The sequence below is a fragment of the Sebastes fasciatus genome, chromosome 6 (assembly GCF_043250625.1).
Source record: "Sebastes fasciatus isolate fSebFas1 chromosome 6, fSebFas1.pri, whole genome shotgun sequence".
NCBI classification, from domain to species: Eukaryota; Metazoa; Chordata; class Actinopteri; order Perciformes; family Sebastidae; genus Sebastes; species Sebastes fasciatus.
The window spans coordinates 3188334-3200438 of record NC_133800.1 but is presented as its reverse complement, the minus strand read 5'-3'; the positions used below and the strand labels follow the sequence as shown (position 1 = coordinate 3200438).

Genomic DNA, 12105 nt, shown 5'->3' with positions numbered 1-12105 from the left:
ATAAACAGAAACATCTCTTTTGAGACAGAGAACAGAAATTTTGCTACAAAATGACACCCATGCCAAAAGAACAACAACAACGACCCTGCAGTCATGAAAAAACCTGCCGTAGTTCAGTTCAAACACAACAAATTGTACCTCCTCGCCATAGATATTTATGGAATAAACATGCATGTCTGACAGATTTTGATAATTGAATGGATCATTTTGCATGTGACGGCTCAAACGATGAAGGAATGTTTAGACGTTGTTAAGAGGACGACAGTTTCACTGAGATTCAACTCATCAGTTTTGATCAGCAAGACGTGTGCAAGTGGTAATTGTGCTGACTCTTTTGCACATGTGCCAAAACACGTGTGCTATTTGCTTGAATGAATGAGAAATTCTAATCTGTTGTGACCAACAAACTAATTGTTCAGAAGTTTGAGCTCATAGTTTTGAAAAACAATTCTCATTCAAGAATTGAGACAAAGCGAATGAGAAAAACTGTAATAGTCCATAGATGCCCTAAAGGATACCAAAATATGTGACAATAATTATTACCCTGATGTCTGTGTCTGTCTACAGTTGGTGTACATAGGGAATATGAGCATGTAGTGCTTCTCTTTAATTGAACTGGTCTGTTGCAGGTGGGTGACCAGATCCTGGAAGTGAACAGTCAGAGCTTTGTCACCATCTCCCACGATGAGGCAGTTCACATCCTCAAAACAGGACGCCACTTGCTGATGAAGGTGAGGGATGTGGGTCGTCTGCCTCATGCACGCACAGTGGTTGATGAGACCAAATGGATCTGCAGTCAGGCCATAGCTGAGACCAATGCTACGGCTAACCCAAGTTCCGTCACCAACCCCGCTGTCAATGCGGGCATCCACGTCGGCGTCAGTGGCAGCACCTGCAGCTCAAGGTGAGTGAGTTAGAATGACTATTTGCTCTATAAAATGAGTGCTAGAACTGTCGGTGGCAGTGGAGCAGAGACATCATTGTAATTGCTAATTTAGCTGTGCTTCTTTATTTCCCCGTGTGGTTTACAGATCTGGGTCAAATACTATTTTTTTTCCACTGACAAAAAAAAACTAAGCGATTGGGCAATGCATATGACGATATAAACGGTGAAACATTGTGATGGATGATGATATTGTTGTCTGGGGGGGGCTTAGTGGTTGATGACTATCAGCCACTGGCCATGGACGATAGACGATAACTAAAACCTAGGGCTGTCAACGCGATAACAACATGTTAACGCAAATTCGTTTTAACGCCGCTATTTCCTATAATGCATTAATGCAATTTGCAATTTTTAGGTTGTAGCGGTCGTAGGTTGTATCAGTTTTAAAGTAAAGCTAGAGTGAAGATCCTGGTATCATATGAAACTAGAAAACCTAAGGAATCCATTGATACAATGTCACACTGGCGTGTTGCAAAGCAGGCCAAATAACACACCAAATTTACAATAATTTTGGCGAGGAAACACTGGCATGGCCATTTTCAAAGGGGTCCCTTGACCTGAAAATGGGTTCTATGGGTCCCAACGAGTCTCCCCTTTACTGACATGTCCTCTTTATGACAATCACAGTTTTGGACAAGTTATAGTCAATTTGCATAGCATATTTTTTATGCTAAATGCAGTACCTGTGAGGGTTTCTGGACAATATTTGTCATTGTTTTGTGTTGTTAATTGATTTCCGATTATAAATATATCCATACATTTGCATAAAGCAGCATATGTGTCCACTCCCATGTTGATAAGAGTATTCAATTCCTGACAAATCTCTCTTTAAGGTACATTTTGAACAGATACATTTTTTTTTTTATTAATCACGATTAACTATGGACAATCATGCGATTAATCACGATTTCAATATTTTAATATATACTAAAAACGTATATCTTTAACTAAATTATTCGTGCAGTATATGAACAAACTAAACTTCAAGTCCTCAAGTTGAACTGAGTGTAATGAATTATCAGTTTTACTGACCGACACCGGTGACTAGGAGGCCAACTAGTTTTGTACTGAACTGAACAAAACAGCTGGAACCAGCAAGAGCTGGTATGAAGCAGAAGTTACTACTAAACTGAAGCACGCTGTATCATTGACCTAACTGTTTAGTTTAAAATAAAAAAGAACAAACCACATAATATGGGTCTCAAACCTAGGGATGCACCGATACCGATACCGGATCGGATATCGGGCCAATACTGACTCAAATAGCTGGATCGGATATTGGTGGCAATGGGGCCAATCTATTAAATTCAATTATATGTTTATATACTATATACATTATACGTATATTGAAATCTGAATTCTTGTTTAAGTTTTGACCAATGTGTCATTGGTTGCTTCATTTAAAGAGGTTACACCTGAATTGTAATTCCTGATAACTTTGAAGATTTTTTAGCAAGTTGCTGGTGTACAATTTCATTTTAATAATAAATAGCAATTCACTACAGTTATATCTATCTATTTATTTGTTACATTTTGTTTTACAAAGTTAAGAAAGCAATGTTTAAGTCAGTCCTGATGTTGCATTACACATAAAAGAATGATCCCAGTCACTTCCACACAGTGAGGCATACAGCTGATTAATTAAACACTGGTATTGGTACTCGGTATCGGCCGATACCCGAAGCCCAGGTATCGCTATCGAGATTGGGACTGAAAAAGTTGGATTGGTGCATCCCTACTTAAACCACCCCCTACACCCTCTCCCTACCCACATATTAAGTGCCATCCCAAACCAATTAGTAGGGAGTGGAAGTATTACCCTCCAACAGGGAGCCTACATCGATGCCAAATTACTGGCCATGTGCAATGGCGTTTTGTGTTCGTCATGGAACACGCTTTGTACAAATGTAATTCCGTCTAGTCTAGAAAACGGTAGACGTGTTCATTTGATTGTAAAGTGTTAAAATGTATATTTGGCCTACAGGGACTGTTGCAAAAACCAAGCAGCTCATAAACAACAATACTGTGAACCTTTGCACATCCCCTAGAATATACCTTTGTACATCCCTGCCAAGCTATTTCATTTTAAACAGATACATCGTACATATTTTTAAATAGTAGGCCTCTTTTTAAAAAAAATATTTTTATTGTAATGTTTTTTCTATTCTATATTTATGTTTCTTGTGTATGCACCAAAACACCAAAACAAATTCCTTCAATGTGAAAACCTACTTGTCAATTGATGTGGAGTGGATGTAAGTCTGCCACCTCACTGATGACACTGTTACTTATGTTTCTTATTAGTGCTGTATATATAACAGCTGCCATTTCATACGAAACCATGGTTACCAAACGTTACGAGAGTTTCTGTTTCCGTTGGAGAGAGGGAAGTTTGTCCCAAAGGTTGCCACCGTGTTTATACCTTACATCTTAAAGAAGGGTGCTTCATTCAGCCGCGAGTGGGACTACACTCCACTACACTAATACACTACACGTGTATTATCACTCCATGATTATTCCTGTTATCAAATTAATAAATTGAATTAATTAATTTGGAATCTGTGGAGAAGTGAAACAAAATCACAGGGGATCAATTCATTCATTCAGTTTATTCAAAACTATTTCAATTACGACAGAAACACTGCCGTATGGTTGAACAAACCCTCATCTAATGGTCCATCACTGGGGGTCCAGGATAAGGAAACCTTTCCCTGCGGCTGAGGATTGTATTTGACAGCTCGATAGTGTTTGACAACACAGTAATGTGTGGAGACTCCCCTCTCTCCCTCATCCATCTGTCTCCCAGCCCTAATAGAGCTGACCCTGATTGAGAATTTGGGGAGGTATATTCCTTCTGCCTGCTGCTGCCTTGGAAGATATACAAGATGGCTCTCTGCTTCACACGTCATTAAACTCACGTTGTTTCAACCCTGCCTCAGGCTGGGCTACGACGTGTGGTCGTTGTTGTGTTGTAATGTTCTACATGCATAAGAATTGGTGAGGCATAAAGGTATTTATGCTGACCCTTTTACTTTTATGTGTTGAACTTGTTTTGTAGGAGGAAAATTTGTATCTTAAATATTTTCTTCCTTGTTGCAGACCGTCCTCAGCCAAAGCTACACCTGTATCAGGAAAGGTAAGAATGGCAGCCATGCATTACTGCCCTCTGTAAACACATTAGCACTCTTTAAATTATATGTATGTTGTATGTTCTACTCTCCAGAGGTGGGACTGTATTGATTCAAGTCATATTCTAACGACTTGACTCGACAAAAAAAACAGGCCTGCAACTTGACTTTGAGGTTAATGCTAACAACTTGTGACATGACTTGGACTTTTACAGTTTTTCTCATTCACTTTGGCTCAATTATTGAATGAGAATTATTTTTTTCAAAACAATAAGTTCAAATCTCTGAACAATTACAGTTTGTTGTTCACAACAGATTAGAATTTCTCATTCATTCAAGCAAATTGCAAAAAGAAAGTACAATTGTCTTCAATTTGCACAATAACAACTTGCATGTCTTGCCGATCAAAGCTGAGGAGTTAATTCTCAGTGAAACTGTCGTCCTCTTCACAACTTCCAAACACTCTTTCACCGTTTGAACCATCACATGCAAAATTATCCATTCAGTTATCACAATCTGTCAGACGTACATGTATATTCCATAAATGTAAAACTACTGCAGTTTTTTTGTCAATGTTGTTGGGTTTTTAAGAAACAATTTATTGGCATGGATGTCATTTTGTGGCAAATTTTCAGATCAATATGACTTTATATGAAAGTGTTTGTGTTTATAATACTTGTAACACATTGCTACATTAATAAATGTACTGTATAGATATGTGCATTTCCTTACAGTATCGTACAGTATTGACTTTTCCCAGAAAACTTTGACTTACTGTTGAAATGGGAATCTAAACAGCTCAGTGCGATAAACAACAGCATTCAGCAGGACAAAACGGACCTTCTGGTATAGTACAGTAAGCCGTCAGTGTCAACAAAGAGTAGAACAATACAGAGATTAGTATATGAACTGGAAAAACAAAGTTTGAAAACTTGTGTTTGGTGGATTATTTCTCTGTTGTTACAATGCTAATTGGCATTGTATTTTACATCGTTGGAAAGCCTGTTTATTCACCTTCGCAATGATGTCCAACTTGTAAGGATCATGCATTTGTGGGATGAGCAGCACAGCTGATTATGTGGGTAGCGCCCAAGAAGAATTTGCCAAAATGCTCCGTCAATGGTAAACAGTGTCCCATTTCCAGGGTTGACTATTTTGACCAGTACGGCTCACACGATGACAAAACAACTTTTCATTTTGGTGGCGTTGTCCAGTTTACTGACACAATAACAAGCTTTTGAAGCATGAATGAAGTGTTTTGGGTGAATTATTACCTTTTGCAGACATGCAATAGAGTTGTGATGCCCCAAGAAACAATTGTGACAATTGCATTCACAGTTTAGAGAAAGTTAAGACTGTTTCGAAAAATGAGCTAAAACGATTGAGGAGAACTGTAACTTGGGATGACTTGATATCCTCCTCCCCCAAGACCAAAGATTGAAAGCTATCATAAGAATTCTTAATTTTACTGATAACTGAGCTTTGAATAGGGATGTCACGATTTTGATTCTCAATCGAAAAGGGCTTTAAATTTCGACCTTCAAAATCAAAAGCAGGTCCGTCGTGTTCGTTCGACATTTTCAGTGAAGTATGAAATATTTTGAGAAAAGTACAGTGGTATCTCATTTTGAGGTGTTTGAGGAAACTTCTTTCAACAACTAAAGCTTCCTTGGAAATATATGACATCATCTCATCATGATGGGGTTTTGTATTTTAAGGACTCAAGGATCAATAATAACTTCTAAAGATAGACATTTTTGATTGCAGTCATGGATTGGAGTGCAGCACACACATCACCACTGACGGACCGAACAAAAAAATCCTCTGATCTAGAAATTAAATCTGTCCTCTTCTTTTCAGTTGAGCAGACTGACAAGTATTACCTTAGAAACAGCAGCTACACAGCCACTGCTCATTCTGGGTGCCTATCTACGTATGAACAGCTCTGCTCCTCTGGAACCATACAGCCAGGGGTCAGCTACATGGCCGTAATGAGAGTCATGCTATTGCTCTGTGAGGACTGCAGAGCCCGTTAATTGTAATATCTTGATATTGCTCTGTTGCATAAATCACAGCTGCATTCTCTCCACTCAGGTTCTGTGGCTTCAAAGTTTAGAAGTTCAAGGGCTTTGATCTGATCATGGACAGAATTTATTTGATGATATCAGTTTCACTCAATTTTATCCAACTGAACTGCTGAAAGTCATGTAATCAACAACACCAACCCTGTTTCTAATATCATTCAGGTTCATTCAGAGACACGTTGTCAGGCTCTCGGGGCCAGCCATGACAAATAGGGAGACACACCGTGGTAACATTTAAATCAATTCAATTATTTAACAAAATAAAATAAAATGTGCAGACCAGAGGATCAAACAGGTATGGAGTGTGAATATCAGTAGTATCAGTAGTGTAAGGTGTGCATGGAGAGTGTAAGATGTATCAAACAAACAAAAGGATAACCAAAGAGAACCTAAGGCTGCCACATGCCACATGTGTCTGCGAGGAAAGAGAGAAAGGGAGAATGAGTAATCAAGCCAAAGTTTTATAGGCTGGAAACATCACACCCAGGTGAAAGCGTGCTATATGAGCAACAGCAGGGGTCACCACAACGTCAAGGAACTACAATAACTTGTAATCGGATGTAGACTTCTATTTGGTGAAAAAGGCTCTGCTTTATGAGGGAGCTCTCAACAAATCCAAGGAAGAACAGGAATTCTGGAGGAGAACATATACCAAGTGCTATGCTATTTCATACTGTCAATATTCAATATTATATTCATTAAGTCGGTGGAGAAAGCAGCAGCCCGCGTGGCCATGGCATAAAGTTCAATAAATTGAAAGGCATGGTTTGACAGTTTGGGAAATACACTTTTTTGCTTCTTTGTTTTATTGGGGTGTTGCTCCAGCCAGGTCAGTGTTAGAAATACCAGTTGTGATGACAGAAGTGCTAATATACAGTACTATATTACTAAAGCCTTTTTTTTTTACTATTGCTGCGCAGAGCAGCCATCTTGGATTTTGATGTCGGGGTTGAGGTTTGTCCGACTTTCCGAGTCGGAAATCCGACTTCAGGGGGCATTTCAGTTGAAATTTCCAAGTTCAAATCAAGGCCTACTGAAAGAGGCTGGGACAAGGGTCTTGGGGTATAACACATGCACAGTGTAACTGGAGCTGCGGTTATGTGTTGTGATTGACTCATTTTTGGCGAGTGCAGACCAGATTTTACTGCGCATGTGTTGTTCCCCAAAGATTGGACACGTTGATGACGCGTGACATCTCCTCTTTTCACCGTCCTCGGGTCAAACGGAACGCTGCATGACTTCCGCATAAACTAAACCGACTCGCGACAAGTCGCGGACTCACTGAGGTGAGGTTTTGCAGTAACGACGACTAAATGAGCAGCGGGGTAGTAACGTTAAAGGGCACATAAAACAATTTAAATGAGCCATATTAAACAACTTAATGCTTCATCCACACACTCTTGTCACAGCTGAGGAAAGCACATTCCGATCGCCAGATGAGTGAAAACTTTGTTTGTTACGTTTTCTCTAAGCAGTGTGGCATTGGAGCATGATGGGATTAGCAGGATATTTAGCTAGCTAGCAGACAGCTGGCTGGTTACCTCTTGGGCTGGTTCCACCAAGCTTTGGTGCCGCCTTGATTATGGAAAAAGAGCCGAACAGCGGGCTGGTGGCCTGCGGCAGCGCTGGGTCTGACTTAAGCTTGAATTTGCATGGGCAGGTCTGTGTTATATATGTCTGGTGTATGAAATGTCTGTATCCCCTATGATAATCATCTCACTCCCTCTTCCTCTCTGGCGTTAACGTACATACAGTAACTACCATTTTTCTCTTGTGATCTTTTCTTACCAACAGAAACAATAGTTGTTTTTGCAACTTCAGTGTAGAGGATTGTGATGTTACTTCAGCTATATCTACTGCCTTCAAAACATATACATACAGCTCTGGAAAAAATTAAGAGACCACTTCAAAATTATCAGTTTCTCTGGTTTTACTATTTATTGGTATGTGTTTGAGTAAAATTAAATTTTTTGTTATATTCTATAAACTACTGACAACATTTCTCCCAAATTTCAAATAAAAATATTGTCATTTAGAGCATTTATTTGCAGAAAATGACAACTAGTCAAAATAACAAAAAAAGATGCAGTGTTTTCAGATCTGGAATAATGCAAAGAAAACAAGTTCATATTAATTTTTAAACAACACAATACTAATGTTTTAACTTAGGGAAGAGTTCAGAAATCAATATTTGGTGGAATAACCTTGATTTACAATCACACCTTTCATGCGTCTTGGCATGCTCTCCACCAGTCTTTCACATGGCTGTTGGGTGACTTTATGCCACTCCTCAGCTCGGCTTTGTTCGAGGGCTTGTGACCATCCATCTTCCTCTTGATCACATTCCAGAGGTTTTCAATGGGATTCAGGTCTGGAGATTGGGCTGGCCATGACAGGGTCCTGATCTGGTGGTCCTTCATCCACACCTTCACTGACCTGGCTATGTGGCATGGAGCATTGTCCTGCTGGAAAAAAACACTCCTCAGAGTTGGGGAACATTGTCAGAGCAGAAGGAAGCAAGTTTTCTTCCAGGACAACTTTGTACTTTGGCTTGATTCATGCGTTCTTCACAAAGACAAATCTGCCGATTCCAGCCTTGCTGAAGCCCCCCCAGAACATCACCGATCCTCCACCAAATTTCACAGTAGGTGCGAGACACTGAGGCTTGTAGGCCTCTCCAGGTCTCCGTCTAACCATTAGACGACCAGGTGTTGGGCAAAGCTGAAAATTGGACTCATCAGAGAAGATGACCTTATTCCAGTCCTCTATGGTCCAATCATTATGGTCTTTTGCAAACCTCAGCCTGGCTTCTTCTTTGCTTCTTTGGTGCTCTGACAATGTTCCCCAACTCTGAGGAGTGTTTTTTTCCAGCAGGACAATGCTCCATGCCACACAGCCAGGTCAGTGAAGGTGTGGATGAAGGACCACCAGATCAGGACCCTGTCATGGCCAGCCCAATCTCCAGACCTGAATCCCATTGAAAACCTCTGGAATGTGATCAAGAGGAAGATGGATGGTCACAGGCCCTCAAACAAAGCCTAGCTGCTTGAATTTTTGCGCCAGGAGTGGCATAAAGTCACCCAACAGCAATGTGAAAGACGAGTGGAGAGCATGCCAAGATGCATGAAAGCTGTGATTGTAAATCAAGGTTATTCCACCAAATATTGATTTCTGAACTCTTCCTAAGATAAAACATTAGTATTGTGTTGTTTAAAAATGAATATGAACTTGTTTTCTTTGCATTATTGCAGATCTGAAAACACTGCATCTTTTTTGTTATTTTGACCAGTTGTCATTTTCTGCAAATAAATGCTCTAAATGACAATATTTTTATTTAAAATTTGGGAGAAATGTTGTCAGTAGTTTATAGAATATAACAAAAAATGTAATTTTACTCAAACACATACCAATAAATAGTAAAACCAGAGAAACTGATAATTTTGAAGTGGTCTCTTAATTTTTTCCAGAGCTGTATATATATTCCAAATTTCCCGATAAAAATTCTGAATATCGCAGCCGATAATCATCCAGGCCGGTAATGTGTCGAACTCTAGTGTAGGCATTGTGTTAAAATGTCAATGAGGTTCTTGTGAGCTACAATCTATCAGAAATAAAAGTGGATAGACTGATATTGTAATTTTGACACCACATAGGTGAATTTAAAACACTCTGATGTAACTGTTATGATGATAATCAAGACTATCTATTATATCCTGTGCTCATTTACCCACCCCCTGCCCAATGTCCCTTTTATTAAATGATCTCCATTGACACTGTAAACAGCTGAGCTACATGCTAATATGTGCAGAAAACCAACACAGTCTGCATCAAAGGCTGTGCCATAATTAAGCAGCTATTCTTCAGAAATAGATCCAATTTCTGCGCCTCGGGCAGCCGAGGTCTAATGAGCTTTGTAGTTTGTAGATCGGATGAGTGGCCATGTTGATTTAATGCATGTCCAACAAGCATTTCAACAGCCGCTGGGTAACCATTAATGAATTAAGGACAGTGCATGTGGGAGGAAGCTGAATGGGCTCTGAGGGACAAGACATACTATTCAGTGCTTGTAGTCCCCTTGGACAAATTTAAAGCCATGTAACTGAGACATGAAAAAGAAATACAACTACTTTATTTGAACTGGACTTATTCTCTTCCTTGTGTGTTTGATGACTGTATTTCCTGTCTGTTGTGTTTTATATCTATTCAAACTGCAACCGGTCTGCTGTCTTAGCCCAATTCTCCATCGGAAAAGAGATTCTATCTCTAGGGATTTCCTGGTTAAATAAAGGTTAAAGAAAATCATAGTGACTCGAGTTGGGATAGTTATTGTAAAGTAGCCTGTTAGTGAAGGCAGTGTGCTGTATATTAATTAGGGCCACTGCTCTGGAGATTGATTGGTTAGAACATGACTGCTGACGTGCCATAATTTAGACGGCGTCTGAGAGACTCTATTTAAGTTGCACAAACTCTCTCTCTCTCTAAATTGACATAACAAGGAAACAAGTTGATATACAGCGCTGTATGTTAACACATAATACTGGTGCTACAGAGGTTGAAAGTTTTCTAGAGCAGGCCACAAATTTGTAGCACGAATATAAAAGTATCAAGTTAGTCTATTGTAGTTTGAGACTGTTCTAATTCTGCGTTGTGGGGTGAGCATATGAAAATGTAGTTTATAAAATAATTTTCCATGACCTTTTAAAGATATAATAACTGTTTTCGTTTGCTGTTTGTACACACAAAGCGTTCAAAGTTGGCACCCTCCTCCTTGGCTCAACAAGCGAGGGAGTGAGAGAGAGCAGCGATGGTAGAGCGAGCTATAGAGTGACTGAAGTGAGGGAGCGGCGTTGGTGAGAAAAAAGTAGTGAATTAGAGAAATAAAACTTTATTTTCAGATTTTTTTCCCGGCGGTCTAATACACAAATAAACACACAACTAACTTCTACTGCAGGAAGGAACCGAGTTGCTGGATTTTAAATGAATGCAGCCGAAGTCTGTGTGTGTGGCTCAACACTGCTCTCGGGGACATGTGCCTCGGTATCGGAAGCCGAGGGGCGTGACAGAGCAGCAATATTTGACCACCTGAATGGGTGCACACACTGCACGCTATCATTGGTTGGGGGTTAGACCAGAAGCCTCCGTAGAAAAGCAAAATAAGAAGAAAAGAGAAAATACAGGGATGCAGGGTCTCTGCAGAAACAGACACCACCACACATTTCTAGTAGAGCATAGGCCTAAGTGATGATTGAGAGGGATTATTTTTATATCAGTCGATACATTGTTTTTTAGGAAATTCTTGCATATTATATCTTTAAAGGAATATGGTACTTGTATATGTTAATGAAATATATTTATTTGTTATTATTATTAATATTTATGCACATAACATGGACGCGAGAAGCTGCTGAGGGGGCTAGAGCAGGGATATTAAATTAAATTATAATATTCTTGGTGTTAAAACTATAGTGTTTGCCGTGTTTGTTTAGTGTTTTTGTGTAGTGCAGTGGGAAAGAGGATTTGCTTTGTTTTTTATCTGTTTAAATCATATGTATTAGTCCATTATTAGATTCCTTGTGATGTAGACTCTAAACGCACAAAACCATCGATGTGTTTTAAGCTGTTTTCTGATATGAACTTGGATAAGGTTCGGAGAATCCTTGTCCTGACTGATTCTCTAGACATTGTCCAGCGTTGCCCTTTTACTCATGTAGCACTCGATAGGAGATTGTCCATATCAGATGTGTTGGAAATACTCCAACTACTGTTGGAAAACTAATTAGAACAACTTTCTCTTCTCATTTGATTGTTTTGATTTTGTCAAGCATCATTTTATTTTTGTACTTACCCATTTTTTTTGCTCTGTTGAAATCCCACCGACAATACCATTTGATGTGGAAAACTTGTACTTCTAGTCAATCTTACTTTGATAAATGACAGAATACACTTG

The 12105-nt window shown here is 39.3% G+C and overlaps 1 protein-coding gene across 2 annotated transcripts in view; it reads left to right on the top strand.

The window, feature by feature from the left end:
* Positions 1-12105, top strand: part of LOC141768774 (whirlin-like) — a 111015-nt gene that overhangs the window by 75240 nt on the left and 23670 nt on the right. For both annotated transcript variants that reach the window (XM_074637122.1, XM_074637123.1), the window contains exons 4-5: positions 630-904; positions 4046-4082. In XM_074637122.1, the coding sequence (XP_074493223.1) occupies positions 630-904; positions 4046-4082 (312 nt within the window). The remainder of the gene's footprint in view (positions 1-629; positions 905-4045; positions 4083-12105) is intronic.